Source organism: Peromyscus leucopus, chromosome 14 (genome assembly GCF_004664715.2).
Source record: "Peromyscus leucopus breed LL Stock chromosome 14, UCI_PerLeu_2.1, whole genome shotgun sequence".
NCBI classification, from domain to species: Eukaryota; Metazoa; Chordata; class Mammalia; order Rodentia; family Cricetidae; genus Peromyscus; species Peromyscus leucopus.
This window is the reverse complement of record NC_051075.1, coordinates 2,523,549-2,539,920: the sequence shown is the minus strand read 5'-3', so window position 1 is coordinate 2,539,920 and position 16,372 is coordinate 2,523,549. Positions and strand designations below refer to the sequence as shown.

The window sequence follows — 16,372 nt, the reverse complement described above, 5'->3', positions numbered from 1 at the left end:
CTTGGGCTCTCTGTGGGCAAGAAATGTGTTCCCTTAGAGCAGCGAACAAAGAAATGGAGTCAGTGACTGTGAGTTATAATTTGGATAAGGACTTTCCCCCAAAGGCTCTTATCCTGCAAGCTTGGCTCCCAAGGTGGTGGTGTTGAAACGGTAGAGCCTTCATTTGTTGTAGTACAAGGGAGATAACTAGGTTGCAAAGGCACCAACCTTCATATACAAGAGGGAGCCTGACCTCTCTCTGGTCTCATTTCTTTGCTCATGTTCCCTCTGTAGACAGCAGTTTCTCTTCTGCTGTTCCATCACGTATAATGCAGCCAGAGGTGTGCTAGAAGAGGCTGGTGCCATGCTGCTTGGACTCACAATTGTGAGCCAGAAAACCTCTTTTCTTTATATATTGCCCAGAGTCAGATGATTTCTTTTTCTTTTCTTTCTTTCTTTCTTTCTTTTTTTTTTTTTTTTTTTTTTTTTTTTTTTTTTTTTTTTTTTTTTTTTTTTTACAGCAACACAAAATGGCGATGGCTGGGGGAAATGAGCTTACAGACACCACATGTGTGACTGGCGCTCTTAGGGGCTGGAAGAGGGCATCAGGTTCCCAGAGTCAGAGTGGTTGTGTGCTGCAGGCGGGTGCTGAAAACTGAATCCTGGTCCTGTGCAAGAGCAGTAAGTGCCATTGGGTATGGTGGCACTGGCCTTGCATCCCCGTACTCAGGAGACAGAGGCAGGCAGATCTCTATGAGTTCAAAGCCAGCCTGGTCTACAGAGTGAGTTCTAGGACAGCCAAACTACATAGAGAAGACGTAGTACCCTGTCTCAAAAAAAAAAAAAAAAAAAAAGGTGCCGTAAGTGCTGTGGCCACCGAGCCATCTCTCCGGCCGCATTACTAAGTTTTTATCAGCTCCACCAGCTGGGCAAGCTTGGGCTGGAGGGAACCAGAGCCATGGCTAAGCCTGTCCGGTCAGAGTTGTGCTTCCTGTTGCTACCCTTGCCGTCTAATCTGAGCTGTAACTCACAGTGCAGCCCAGACGGGGGTCAAGTTTGCCCTTCTGATTATGGAGACTACAGGCATGAACCATCAAGCCCAACTTGTGATTTTCCAAGTCTAGACCCAAGTTTCTTGGTTAGAAATCCTTGACAAGAATGGGTTGCAGTTAAGGTCATCAAAAAGATGAATAATAAGTCATTGCATTACCATTCTCTGTCGAGAGAACTCATGATTGGAAAGGATTATAAAAATTCCATTCAAACTGGGCAGTGTTTGTGCTCACCTTTAATCCCAGCACCTGGGAGGCAGAGGCACGAGGAACTCTGTGAGTTCAAGGCCAGCCTGGTCTACAAAGTGAGTTCCAGGACATCCAGGGCTACACAGAGAAATCCTGTCCAAAAAAAAAAAAAAAAAAAAAAAAAAAAAAAAAAAAAAAAATTCCATTCATACCTAAGTCTTGACTTGTTAGTGTTGTTGGGATATTTATTATATATATCATTACTAGGAGTAAATGTGTGCTCTTGGAGGTTTTGTGTGATTTTAATGTTAAATTCTGATCAACCTGACTGTATAGGATTTCATTTAACCTGAGGATTCTGCTGCCATTCATTTACTTTGAATGATTCCCTTACTAATATTTGTCATGATGCTTTGTTTCTTTTGTTTATAAGACATTCATTTCAAAACAAAGCTTATCCAGGCCTCCTGCTTCTCAAAGAAAACACCTGTTATTTCCTATAACTGGACATTCTCCTAAAACTCACAGCACAAAGAACAGAACTGAGAAGACCCCCAGGCTTCCTGGCCATGCTACTTCTCTGTTAACTCAGACAACCACTGATAATAAAGCAGGGAGGGCCTCCATGAGCTCAGAATTGTTGGAGAAATGTTTAATGATAGAATCATCTAAGTCAGACTTCACAGGACATGAATGTGATCAGCACTCAGAAGGCAGAGTCAAGAGGATAAGGAGTTCATGATCAGCCTTGTCTCTGTAGAGATTCTGAGGTCAGCCTGGGCTACATGAGACCCTTTCTCACCCCTCAAAAAGAGCTATCAAACTGGTTTTGCTTGGGGAATATTGGAGACTCCACCACAATCCATCCGAGGGATAACGATTCTGGTACATGTGGTTTTAGGTAGAGGCCAGTTTGCCAGTATCAGGTATCGTGGAAGGATGAGTTGTAATGGAAAAAAAAAAAAAAGTTCAATAGCTACAAAGGATTTGAAAGTCACTCTACATAGTCTGTCCTTATCAATGATTTCACTTTGTCAGTCTCAGTCACTCATGGTCAAATGAGGTCTAAAAATACTAAATAGAAAATTGTGTGTAAACAGTTCCTAAGTTCCTAGCACATGCAGTTCTGAGGAGTATGGGGAAACCTTGGGTGGTCCCACTCTGTCCCCTCCAGGATGTAAGTCATCCATTGTTAATGTATCCATGCTTTATATGCTGCCCCCATTAGTTAGTTAGTAGCCATTTTCAGACCAACTACAACAGTATGGCAATATATGAATTCAGCTAACCCTTGCTTTATTTAATCATGGTCTCAAAGTGCAAGACTAGTAATGCTGATGATTTTATTACAATATATTTTTTATAATTGTTTTATTTTATTTTTAGTTACTATGCCCAATTTATAAATTAAATTTTATCATGGGCATACATGTATAGGAAAAAAACATAGAATATACAGGGTTTAGTTTTATCTGCAGTTTCAAGCAGCTAGCTACGAGGGATCTTGGAGAATGGGGGAGCTACTGCTTATATAGTTGAAGCCCAGAATTTTGGAATAGAATTGTCTCAGCTCTAAAACAAGCGTAACACCTTTGACCGATCCCACGCATCATAGTGAGAAATAATTATAAAGCGATTTTGCAAAGAAAGGGGTTGCAACAATGTAAATGTCTGCGGTGACTGAAACGAGAAGTGGTGGTAGTTAATTTAGGAGCTCCTGAATGCCTGGGGATGGACTTGGCCATACCTCAGAGTGAGACTAGGTCCACTTTCCCTCCAACGGCACCAGGTAGAAAATCATAAACAACTGCCACCAAACAGGTTTCCCTGTTTTGTTGTTGTTTGGCTTTGAAACAGGGTTCTCTGTGCAGCCCTGACTGTCCTGGAATTCACCCTGTAGACCAAGCTGGCCTTGAACTCACAGAGATCAACCTGCCTTTGCCTCCTGCGTGCTGGGACTAAAGGTGTGCGCCACCACCTTTGACTTGGCCCAAATAGATTTCTGCTTTAAAAGCCAACTCCCAGCTCTTTTCTAATGATGTTCTCTCAAAGCTTACTCGCTGGTTGAACAATGACCCCTTGAGACATACTCATGTATTAAACAAACAAACAAACAAAAAGGTAATACCACTATTTGTACTTCTTGCCGAATAGTATTACTTCTTTTTTATACCGAGCATGAACATTTGAGTCTTCTCTTGTTTTCTGAACTCTACATTTTTGGAAAGCAGGGTCTGGTTGCATTTCCCCCTCTCTCCTTGCCTAACACACTTTGCTTCTGGAGAGAGTCCTCCGTAAACACTTTTGAATGCATGTAGTTAGTTTTGGTCCAATTACCTGAAAATTGGTCTCCTGCCCATCAAAACAAACGTTCACAGATCTTAAATTGCTTTTAATCCAAATGGTTTGTAATTCTGTTTCCTGTTCTTTCCTTTCCATTCAGTGCAACCAAATAAAACCTGAAACAGGTGGCCTACCCTCAACACTGCCGACCTCCTTCACCCTGACCACGGGGAGTTGTGAAAATAAGTCATAAGTAACTGTGACAAGTGGGCAAGAGTGGTCCCGGAGCTTGTAAGTTGGTCTAACTACTTCTCTACCCAGGCTTCCCTCTTCTGCCCCACGAGTCTTCAAATACCATAAAAACCCAGGCAGACAGGAAGCTGCCGGGTGGTTGAAGTGCCAGTCTCCCAGCGTTTATTTCCAGCTCACTCCTGCTCTGTAAAAACACACACTGTCTGATAAAAGGTCTGCTAGGAAGTCTGATGGCTGGAAAATCTGTTGAGTGCTGTGCGGCAGGCACCAGGCTGAGCCCCTTAGGCGCAGGATCTTATTTAAACTTCACAGAGCCTTGGGAGGTTGGACTAAAAGGTCTCATTAAAGCAGGTCAGGCCACACACAAAGCCCCCAGCATGGGAGAGTGCCTTGACTGAGGGCTGGGGCTGCTTCGACGCTCATGCCAACTTACCTGGGAAGTACAGAGTTGAGCGGCCTGGATTTTGGAGGGGATGGTACTTTCGGCTCTGCTACCGTGCTGCTGGAAGATCCTTGCAGAGCATCAGGCACCGGTCCGGGCGGGTTTGGAAGTATTTCCCTAGCGGAAGTCAGGAGGTGCTCTTTCACTTCTTTCTCCCGCGACTTGGCTTTGTGTTCCGCCAAGAGGAGGTCAAATTGCTTTTTCCGGCCTGGGACCGCTCTGCGATGGCTCAGCGAGTGTGTCTACGGAGAAGAGAGATGAGAAGCACAGCCTCTTTGATCAGCACCTACACCTGCTTCCCCGCGGCCTGCATTTCCGAAATTGCAACCATTGGCAATTAAAGGTGCTTGAAAAAGTCAACTTCAAGGCAACAGCTCCTGTTCTGTGGCTGGGAAAAGGTAGAGACCGCTCGAACGCAACCATGCCCTACACTGCAGGTGTTAAGAAGCTAAGGCTTCCTCCAGACAAATGGCATGAGATGACAGCTTCTGCGCAGAACCCAGGACAACCTCAGATGAAAGACACCCGCGAGGGCAAGCTAGAGTCAATCCAGGTGCGGGTGGGAGGCTCCAGTCGGCCCAGGCAAACAGGGCCATAGCCTGGATCCCAAGAGGCACTAGAAGGACAGGAGGAAATCTGGGGCTCGAGGCTACCCAGTGGCGGAAGCCTGGGGTCTGCCTGTCCCCTGGCCACCCCGAGGGGCTAGATCAGGGCGCAGCATCGCATCCTCCCCTCCGGGGCTGCCTTTCTGGGCGCTGCCGCCGCCGCCGCCGCCGTTCCTGCATACATTAAAACGTAGCAGGCTTTAGAACCGCCTGTGAGTGCCTATAAATACAATTTACTGTCTGGCCTCCCAAGTAACACGGGAAGCCTAGGGTGGTTTTTTTTTCTTTCTTTTTTTTTCTTTTCTCTTTTCTTTTTCCTTCTTCCCCTTAAAAAGCCAGCCAGCTTGAGGCAGGCACTATGTTACCATGGACAGAGAAGAAAGCATTTCCCTTACAAAGAACAGCTGGAGGTCATGTCGAGGTTCCACACCCTGCCGTGTGCAGAGAGTGGCATGCAAACACTTCGACAAAGGCCCCAGCAAGAGCAGGAAGTATTTTTTTATGGAAAGAGAAATACCTTGCAGGTGAGGGATCTTGTGCAAGGTTTCTTTGTCTCGGGATCCAATACTCCACAGTGTTTATTTGGGTCAAATTCTCTCTCTGGTTTGAGAAACAAACAAAAAATATAAGAAAAAAGGAGACTAAATAGGATTTGGCATTAAGACTACATTTTTTAAAAATGCACATTTGCACCAACAAGTGAGACATTGTTAGGCAATCTGGTCCCCCCGCCCCCAACCAGCTGCTAAAATGCTTCAAGAACCACTCAGGGGAAATGGTGCTCCACTCTGAACCCAGATGTTCTGAGTCTGGTACGGGACAGCACAGGGACCAGGGTGGGAGCTGGCGGCAGACCGTGCCATTTGAAAATGCTTACTTAAAATAGTAAATACTTTGGGCTCCGTGGCTGCCGAGCAGGGAGATGCACCTGAAACCTAAAGATGGGTCCTTCCTTCCCTCGTCTGGTGAATCCATGGTGCCTTCATCCTTCACGGCGTATCCATTTAATAGGAACTTGTTCACTGAGATGTCAATATGGCCTCTCACATGCTCCACAGAGCCCCATAGATCAGCACAGTCATTTCCCGGGACCAGGAACGTTCTGGCAGTGCCACAGACAGGGCAGGAGAAAGTGTGGCAGTGTGCCTCTGTGGGGCTGAACTTGAAGGCACAAGGAAAGCAGGCTTGGCTTGCTGTGCCTTTAGCCCTGGCCCAGAAGCTGCACAGGAGGACAGGACAGACACACCGGCCTGAGGGATGAAGGATGGCTGTGGGGAGGACGTGCGTTTCCCCATGTCCTCCCTTCTGTCTGGACTGTTGATGGCTTCCAGGGAAGTTACTGCTAACTGTTATTTTGATGCCTCTTGCGATCCTTAATCTCTTTGGGGATTACAAAAATGTTTACCACACCTGCAAAATGTGGGTATGTGTGGCATTCTTTCCAGGACCCTCCAGCTTTAGGAAAATCTGTACAGTTTCTGGAAGGCCCCAGCAAACACCTGAGTCCTGCAGAGCAGGAATGCCATAGCTCTATGGGTGTGAGGGTGGTAAGCAGCAGATTACTGATAGAGAGGGGGTGATTGAGAAGGTGCCAGGTCTCTAGAAAAGTGAGGTGTCTGTGAGGGCCTTGATGGCTGCAAACTGAAGAGAGTTCCTTGGCCAGAAACTGTCTGCATTTGCTGGTGTAAACTTGGAGCATAACAAATGAATGTTCTGTTTTCAGAGGTCCGAGGGTCAGGAAGAGGTTGTGATGCTGTGGACAAAGGGCCATCAAAATGTCTCCCTCCTTTTCTACGCAGAGAGTTCTGTCCAGCAGACAGTGAGTGAGCAGGAGCCCAGTGCCAGGCTGCCTGCTGTGGAAGACTTTCACTTGGTCTGCCAGAGTCAGGCCTGTGCCCAGACCCACACAGCACCTCATGTTGGAACTGAACAGAGTTTTGACTATGGACAGGAGTTGGCTGTTGAATGTTTGAGAGAGGCAGAAACCAGCAAAGGACCCATTGAGACAAGACAACCCACAAAACGCAAAATTCCCTCCACTTCAGATGGGGCACCGGCTGGAAGGTGCCAAGGTGGTGTTACTGCAGCAATAAAAGACCCACAGCCTCTAGATACTGCACAGGCCAACACACACACACACTGGGGATTGGCCACCCACCTCTGCCCAGTTAACTGGCACATTCCATTTGGGGAGCGAGCCAGCAATGGGGGGGCGCACAGTCCATACAGTGAAGCCCTGCGACACTCTCCCTTTATCTTCATTGTGAACAAACAGAACATGCAGAGACGTGCAGGGTTGTTTCTGAACATTTGGGGGTAGGCCCAGGTACTTTTAAAACATAATTTTTCAATACAGATATAAGATAGAAAATTCAATTAAAAACTATTCACACCTCTTTGGGTGCTTAAAAACCAGATTTTTTAATTATAAAAATGCCTGCACCAGAAGACACACCCTCAAGGGTGGCTTCCTCTATGTTTTGTTTCTCCTAGCTACCGTTAGAGAGAGCCCATGGTGTGCACAAAACCATGAAGTGCGTAGCTTCTCCAGTCACTTGGAGACGCACAACACGCCAGATTCAGTTCTGTAACAGATCCAAAGCAAACTTCATCCTTTCAAGTGGCAACTGTCACCTCTGAGTGGCCATGTGTCTGTTCAGGGGGCTGAGGGTGACCTCCCAACACCCCCATCTGCTGTGCTCTGTGAGCTCCCAATGGGAATTCCAGCCTGACTGGGGGGCGGGGGGAGGCAGCTACAGCCCCAACTGCAGAATGAACCCAGGGAACCAGGAGGCCAATGAGCAGAGGTTCCAGTTCCCTGTGCAGCGCGTCACTGGCTGGGCTGTTGCACCCACCATGTCATGGGCTATGAGATCTCCCACACAGTCCAGCCTCGCAGCAGCGAAGCTTCAGGGGGAGTTATGTCGACCTGGTGAGTCTGTACTGGGCGGGCCACTAGGCTGACGAGACCCTCAGGGTCTACAACTGTTGGTTGAGACAGAGCCTCCTACTTCCTGGACTTGGCCAGGGACCTTCTCTGCACTGGGGAATGAGAGCACCAGTCCTCCCCGGTGCTTTTAGATACGGGTCCAGATACCCTCCATGTCACCCTTGAAATGAAACAGCTGCTGAGCTACAAACACAACACTGGCTACCGAAGGGACCGGCTTGGGTCTCATCATGGTGACACGTACCTGAGAGTCTCCGGTAAGGCTTGTTGCTGTTTTTGGTGCCGTTTTGGTGCTTCTTGTCTGTGGTAGCTGACAGAGTCCCCTTGCCATTTAAGATCTTCTCTGGTGAGGGTGGTACTGACTTGGACATCAAGCTGGACTTAATTAGAGGTGGGGTGGAGACGGCAGCGGAGGAGGAAGTGGCTGCGGTAGTGGTTGTGGAGTTCATTTTGACATTGGCACCATCTGCCTTCACTAGGTTAGGGATTTTCTCTAAACTGACTACAGGAACTGGAACGCTGAAAAACAAAGGGACACACATGCACCGCTGTCTTCTTTGATACATCTGGTCCACCGAGGAGCTACACCCGATTATCGCTATCAGAACACTTCCTTATCACTTATTTATACTCCTCCTGTAAGCAAGCAGCATGATCCCCGTTTTGATGGGAGGGAGATTTGTGTTGTGGAAAGGACCGACGGGGGTGAGAGGCTGGCGCAGTGCCCGGGATGGATAAGAGCAGACCGATTACCTCCCAGGCCGACTGTCCCCATGGATCCTCTGATTCCCCTACTTCTCAGGCCCTACGTGTGGTCCTCTCTGACACAGCACCTTGGGCGAAACAAGGCCATTACTGTGAAGCCCAGGAAGACAAGCTCTCTGTGCCCTGCAGACATCCTGCCACCATGGAATCAGGTCCCCTCCCCATTCTCCTGCTTTTGAGAGTCTCCCATCCAGGCCCCATCCAGGCCTGACATCTGCTTAGCTCCCAAGTGCTGACAGGCTCACACCACACGGAGCATGGCGGCAGGCCAGTGTGGGGCACGCCATGCTGTCGGAGGCCTTCTGGATCATGCACACATCCCGAGGATGGGCTCAAATTGAGTGAGCCGCCATGTACCATTATCCAATATTCCATTTTAGGCAGCTAGTTATGTAAATAGGCAATTCTCCAGACTGGCAGGTGAGAGAATGAATTTTAAGAAGGCAAGAGCACAAAGGTGTGCATTCACTCTTCAGAACCTGTCACCTTCGCCCCCCTCCCCTGCTAGTGCTCCAGTAAGGGCTGTGCATTTGATTTCTGCTGCTCTTTAATGCGGGAGGACCCTGTGTCTGGGGGGCTGTGGGGGAATGCGTCTCGGGGTCTTGAAAGATGAGATGAATAAGTTTTGCTTTGGTCTCTGAACCAGATTCCCTTTTCTCCTGGCAGGAGGGTAGACTGCTAACACTTCGGTTCCCCAATCATCTCTGAGCAGAGAGAGTGGGGCTGCTTAGCTGTTTGAATGCTAAATGACGAGGAATGTGGTTCTCACATGCCTGCAGACAATGCAGGGCATCAAAGAGAGGCTGTTTTTGGCAAGGAGGAATCCTATCTGTCCACATGGCTGGCTGGCTCTCACTTCTCTAAGGCATGTTCACAGATCATTTCTTTGATCAAGTTGTTCATGAAATTATTTTAGCAACTCGTCATCCTCTGCCACCATCCTGATTTTGAAACAGAACCACAGATGTTAGTTGTAGGTCTTTGCCAGTGGGCACACAGTGGCGGAACAGATTGGGGCTGGACATTTTAGACTTTCCTCTAGGGCCATGTGTCTTCTTGGCCTGCAGAAAGGTGGTTTGGGACTTCAAGCCTATGAGAAGGGAAATGGGAATAGTGGTTTTAGTTTTGCATGGTGCCCTTGATCAGTGTTGCAGTCATTGAAATGGAGCTGACTGGCCCGTTATTCTTATCTGTCTAGTGTGGATTCTCTAAGCAGTCACATGCTGCTTGCTGAAGAACAGCTCTGGAAACTCTTGGGTGGGAGACACTCCCTGGTGAGATTACCATTCACATCTGCAATGATTTGAATGCATCCCTCAACATTTGTGTGTTAGAAGCTTAAACCTCCAGATGCATAAACTGACAGTGTTTGGAGGTGTGGGGAAGGCGTTGAGGAGTAACTAGAACTGGGTGAAGTCACGTGGCAGGCTCTACAGTGGGGCTGGTGACTTTAGAGTGAAAGGAGGAGAGACCTGAGCTGTCAGTCTTCCTGGTCCTCAGCCTCAGCAGATGACAGCATCTTGGTCTTGGACCTCTCAGCTTTCTCACGATGTGATATAAATTTCTTTTCCGTATAAATCACCTAGTTTGTGGTGTTTTATCATAGAAGCAGAAAACAGACAAAGAATATAAAAAGAAAAAAAATGACAAAAACACAAACTATGTGACAGTATGAAATGTAATTCTTCTCGACCCATTTCTTCATTCAATTTAAAAAAGCGTAAGTTACAGGAATCAAGGGCCCTTTTTTCTCCCTTTGAGACATTGGCTCAAGTCACCCAGGCTGGCCTTGAACTCCTGATTGTGCTGCCTGACTTCCCAAGTGCTGGGATTACAGATGTTTTACACCCACCTCTCCTGGTTAAGAAAGGAAGTTCTTGAAGGGATGTCTTTACATTCTTGTACATGGCAGTGCTGGCCACAGGGTGGAAGAAAAACAAATGGCCATTAATACAACACATGGGTGTTTGACAGTTAGCTTTACAAAGGAAGGAAATTCCGACACATGGCTGGACCTTGGGGACAGTATGCTGGGTAAAGCAAGCCGGTGACAAAGGACAAGCCAGTGACCACACTTGCACGAGGCACCCATAATAGCTGTAGCCATATAGACAGAGAGCAGAGCGGTGGCGGGGATGGAGGGAGGGGCAGGTGGACTTGGTGTAGAATTTCAGTTATGCAACATGAAAAGAATGCTAGAAGTTAAGATGGTAACTCTTATGTTATACATTTTACCATCATTTCTAAAAGTACCAAGTAATAAATCCATACATCACAAAATTCATGCAACCTAAATTATTCTTTAGCAAGTCTGTGTGTATGCATGTGTGTGTATATACACATACATTTTATATCTGTGTGTGTGTGTGTGTGTGTGTGTGATATTAATTCACAAAAGGAAATGGGGACTTTCAAGTTGCAGCTCTGATTCTTGTTGAAAAAGCAGGGTTGAATACACAGAAGGCCTCCAGTTTCTGTGAAAAGTGTCCTTGACTTCAGCAGAATGATGCCTGGGATGGAATAATCCAGAGCAATTGCCCAGCATCCCCCATGCTCACAGTGCAGATTGTGTTTCTCCTCTAGAGTCAATGACTGCTGTCAAACGTATTCTGCAGGGCAGACACACGCATCTGGGTGCACTGGGCTGATGTCACAGGCAGCATGGCAGCTAACACCTGGCTGAGACTTCCTAACCATGTACGCCCTTGAACTAGGCGACATACTGGCCTCCGATCCGGTCTTCTAATGTGGAATTTCCTCCACTGCCCATTATTTTCTGTATCATCAATACTTCTACAACTTCAGCTGGACTTTGGTAGAGATGGAATCCACCAGAAACAGGAAGCAAAGAGATGGGCAGTCCTGTGGACTGAAGAATGGCAAATGCTGGTCAAGAGAACCTGATGGAGAATTCTAAAGACCTCGTGGGTCAGAAAGGAGCTAGCCACCAAGTAGACATCCTGGTCGTTAGGAGAGCAGGCCCTGTGTCAGCAGAAGTAAGAGAAGGGGTAAAATCTCTCCAGCGGGAATTCTAAGGGGACTTGCCAGTTAGAGGAAATGAGTACTTGACATGTGGGAGCTGTCCCTGGTACTTTTTTCCTGAGTTGCCACTAAAGGATGTGCGCTTCTCTCGGGTCACCTGCCTTTGGGCCTGGACTGAGAAGGGGAGGTGAGGAAAGGCAGGAAAGGAGGCCGTTCTGTAACAGTGAGATGGTGAGAAGGATCAGAAATAGTCCTAGAAGGGGAGAGAGAATCAGGACCTTGCCATCCTCACGGCACAAATTCCAGCTAGATTCTTCATTAATACTGGCCCAAGACCCTACAGCCATGAACAAAGGACAGAAATGGGCACAAGATGGCGCCACATAGTAATGGACAACTGACCCCAAGCACTGCCTTCTTTAGAGATCTGGTTGGTGCTGAAAGCTCTCCACCACCCCCACCCCTGCATGCAGCCACCTGCCACCTGCCTCTGTCCCAGGGCTGCCACATCAAGCCACCTCTGCCAACACTTCCCCAGCTAGTGACACGTACAGCCTCAGGCAGGCGAGAGAGGGAGGGCTCCTTCAGGTGACAGTGTAAGGTTTGATTTTCCCTGCTTACTTGGAAAGAAGCCAAATATTCTGACCCTGCGTTCACAGGGTGGCCATCTCCCATCATCTCTGCATGCCACCACACCAAGCCAAACACTTCCAAGTGTGGGGAGGAGCTGGCTAGGCGGAAGCACCCAGAACACTAACTAAGCAAGGAATTTCTCTGTGTGTGAAGGCCATAAACAAGCCTGGGAAGGGAGGCAAAAGCCCCCCAGTCCTTTCCCCTTCCATCTTGAGAAATGGCTTTGCAGACTCCTCTGCTCCCATCATTCATTGTACTGTCTTCCTCTTGAGATGCTCTGTTTGGAAAGGAGAGAGTTGCCCCCACACAGCCTCTGCCGCCTTCACCATGCCTGCTTCGTGGACCCCGAGGCTGCAGCTCATCTCGGCTGTGCACATGTATGTCTGCCTCCCTCAGTCCTGGGAAGGCGTCCAGTGTGGGGATGGGGGATGGGCCCTCCCTCACCCCCTGGCACCACCGGAGGTGTCTACCTTCTGTTCTCTGGTGCTGCCTTGGCTCCCCATGTCTTCTTGCTGTGTGCTTGGCCTGTCTGAATTGATCTTTCTAGACCAAGGCAGGTCTTCTGGCTTTAAGAAAAATGGTTCTCTTGGCATCAAGCAGATTCCCCTCCCTGCCCAGTGATGTCTGCAAAAGAGCAGAGGCGGAGAATCACGATGGCGTCATTGTGGGAGTCACTACTGGGCTGCAGGGCCAGCTGCCCCTGCCAGCCGCGCCTCTGTGGTGACCATGGCTTATTCTTCTGTCATCAACAGATATGCCTTAAGAGAATGAATGGTTCGGAAAGTCTGTAGGTTTGCAAAAATTATTGCCAGCCTTTCTCCACTTAACAGAGAGGGGTAAAGATGGATTTGACAGGCAGGAATGTAAGGACATATGGCATTTGTGCTGTGGGTTATGTGTCTGATGTGAATTCGCGGCTGTCTGATTTCTTCCACCACTTTATTCCACAAAGACCCACATGCTTTTGTGAGTGCCCAGGCAGAATTTGAGAGTCTCTGATATATTGGCAGACCCTTGGTAGGGCATCTCCCCTGGCCTCCTGCCTTCTAAGTGGTAGCAGCATTCAATCATCCCAATAAAAAGAAATTTAGATTTTTTTTTTTAAAGTACTCCTAGAGTGGGAATTCTACCGGGCACCTGCAGATGCACTGAGTTGGGAAAAGACTGCACTGGGAAATCAGTTCTAATTGGAATTCTTTAAGTTGAAGAAATACTTGGGACAGTCTGGGAGGTTTGGGAGTCAGGGGATCACACAAAGAATCAGTGTAAAGAACAGCCACAGAATCCTACCTTGCTATGACAAATGTAGTAGGCACCACATGCATCCTGATGAGTGGGCAATTCCCCCTTTACCCTGCTTTTGGTGGTATCTGGGAAAACTGTACATACTTTTAACAAACAAAAGAGAAGAAAACTCACGGAGCTAATCTAATATTATGGGATGGTGGAGTGGCAAGAGGAGGAGCACCATGGGGGAGCACCAAGCGCAGTCACCACATGGTTTGGACTCTCTCCCACGCAGCACACCCTCCGTGAACTGGGAAATGTGGTCAGACCACACAGCTGCTGGGGTGAGCGGTCCTGGCAGCAGTCTTTTCTTTCTTAACTGGTTGGCAGGACCCAGAATATATGGAGAGGTCATCAAATGTCAGCTAATGGTCAAGAAGGGTACAGCATCTTCACCAGTAACGGAGCATGGGCTGCAAGGCTGAGCTTCCTAACTCCATTGCAGAGACTGTTATGGGATTTCCCCTGAGACAAGTTAGACCTGTGGGTGTGGGTGTGGGCATTTGAGTGATCTGGCTTTGATGAGCTGTGGAAAAGGATCAGAAGCAGGGGCTGGGGAGGCTGCTCAGTGGGAAAAGTGCTGTCTGTGGTAGCATGAGGACCCAAGTTTGCTACCCAACATGCATATAAAAGGCCTGTGACCCAGTGCTGGGGAACTGGGGACAGGAGGAACCCTGAGGCTCACCGGCAGCCAGCCTAGCCTGCTTGGTGAGTCTCGGGCCAATGAGACCTGTCTTAGAAAAAAAAAAGTAAGATGTCACCTGATAATACCTGAAGCTGACCTCCACATGTACACACACACATTAGACCGCCCCCCAGACACACAAAATGGTCAGAAGCAAATAACATACAAATCAGGGAGGAAAAGTGGGGCTGAACTGAGGGTCTGTGTCTTGTCAATGTTCTGGCAAATTCTCTGACTATGGAGATATCCTACCCTGGAGTCCTGCATGTCCTTTGGCTACATGCTTCCTGGTGAGGGCACAGCACACATGGTACATTCTGGCTTTAGGGTTTCAGCAACCTCCTGAATCTGGGTTTCAGTTCTTCCCTCCTTCCTTAGTAGGGCAGACCTGCCTGCATATCTCAGCCCCATGGCTCTGCCTCAGTCTCCTTATCAGTAAAAGGAAGACCACAGCATCTGGAAAGATTAAATGAGGCAGTAGACAGGAAGGGCTATTTAGGCACAAAGCATAGCCTCAATAGATTGAAGTGAGACAAAAGGGAGGACCACGCCATTCACTCTCTCCATGGCCCTTCTGGGGTGTAAGTCATGGTCACCACTAGAAACCTTTTGTCTCTGGGAGGAGGAGTGGACAGAGTGGGAGGAGGCAGCAGACAGGTAGGAGCAGGTGGCCTCCAAACTCACCCAGAGAAGACCAATTCTGGGAGTACAGTGGAGAGGAAAAACACAAGTGGGGGACAATGTATTCCATACCCCTTGTCCAGGACTCTTCATCATGCTGCTCAGTCCCTACACACTCCCGAGCCTGGGCCAGTCACTAGGGCTCGCACCTGGAGAGAACTTTCTGGAAGCAGAGTAAGCAGGAAGCCTAGCCTCCTCTCATAATTCCTGCAGTCCAGCAGCATGGAGAGGCGGGAGGGGGTATGTTCCAGGGTACCTTCCAGTTTCTGGAGAGGCTGTGTGCCCACCTCTAGGCTGTTCCAGAGCATGAAGCAGCCTGCACCAGCATCCTTGGCAGTCTTATTCTCTGTAGTCTTCCGTTATTCCGAGCTTCCTGGGGTGTGAAGCTCAGAAAGGTCTCCAGCCCCACCTCGAGATCAAGGACTGCTCAGTGTTCCTAGAGAGCCCCAGGACAGTGGAAGAATCAGCAAGCTGGAGAGTGGAATGAAGCCAAATAGTATGGATGCAGTGGGGCATCTGATGCTGCACAGGCTGCCTTTGGGACGAGCTGTGTATGCAAGGGGCTTGGGCCATGAGCGCCAGAAGGTTTCAAGGACAGCTCCAGACCCTATCAGGTGCTCAGTGCTTTACCCCATAACTTAGAACCACAGACGCACAATCCAGATGACTGGTCATCAAGATTCATGTCATTGCGGAAGAAGCATGAGGGCCACTGAGGGCAGACGAGCGACTGCAGCTTAGGTTGATTCTGGAGGAGTTCCTGGCAAGGGTTTAGAGTAGGCTGTACTCTCCAACAGCCAGTGGGAACACTTTCCTTTGTGGCCACCAGAGGTCACTGGCTCCCACTACTGGGGCTGTGAAAAGGCCTTACAGAGAGCCTGCTACCCGTGCACCAGGGCCAGAGCATTAAGGGCTCCTCATGCCCTGGTGCCAAAGCTGACCAGGGGAGGGATGGCAGTGGGAACAGACACCTGAGCTGACCCTGGGACCCTATCGCCAGCCTCTCCGAACACAACAAAGAAATGGTCAGGGATTCTGGAGCTGGCTGCTCCCATTTACTTCAAAGAACAACAGGGAACATTCTCATTCACTCAAATTCTCTCTCTCTCTCTCTCTCTCTCTCTCTCTCTCTCTGTGTGTGTGTGTGTGTGTGTGTGTGTGTGTGGTCTGTCTGTCTCTGGCAGTCTCATATATTTCTAGCTGGTGTGGAACTCACTATGTAGCCAGGCTGGCTCTGAACATGCAGTGATCACCCCGTGTCTGCCGTTGAGTCCTCACAGCTGCCTCTGTTTTCTTATTTTTTTTCATTTGTATGTGTGTATAGTGTGTGTGCACATATGTGTGTGCACATGCATGTGTGTATTTTGTGTGAGGGTGTGGGTATGGGTGGGTGCTGCCTCCCATGTGTGGATGTCTGAGGATAACCTCACCTTCCATCTTGTTTGAAGCAGCCTCTTGTTCACTGTGGCATATCCCAGATGAGCAGGCTCTCAGCTTCCCATGTTGCTGTAGGTGTCCTGGGATTATGGGTGCTTACTCTGACATTCAGCTTTACATGAATTCTGGGGACTCAAGCTTCAATCCTCA

The 16,372-nt window shown here is 48.5% G+C and overlaps 1 protein-coding gene across 15 annotated transcripts in view; it reads right to left on the bottom strand.

Annotated features, from left to right (window-relative positions):
* Atxn7l1 (ataxin 7 like 1) overlaps positions 1-16,372 on the bottom strand; it is a 229,788-nt gene that overhangs the window by 23,220 nt on the left and 190,196 nt on the right. For all 15 annotated transcript variants that reach the window (XM_028878462.2, XM_028878463.2, XM_037210497.1 and 12 more), the window contains 3 exons: positions 7,997-8,271; positions 5,320-5,402; positions 4,189-4,439 (listed from right to left, as the gene is read on the bottom strand). In XM_028878462.2, the coding sequence (XP_028734295.2) occupies positions 4,189-4,439; positions 5,320-5,402; positions 7,997-8,271 (609 nt within the window). The remainder of the gene's footprint in view (positions 1-4,188; positions 4,440-5,319; positions 5,403-7,996; positions 8,272-16,372) is intronic.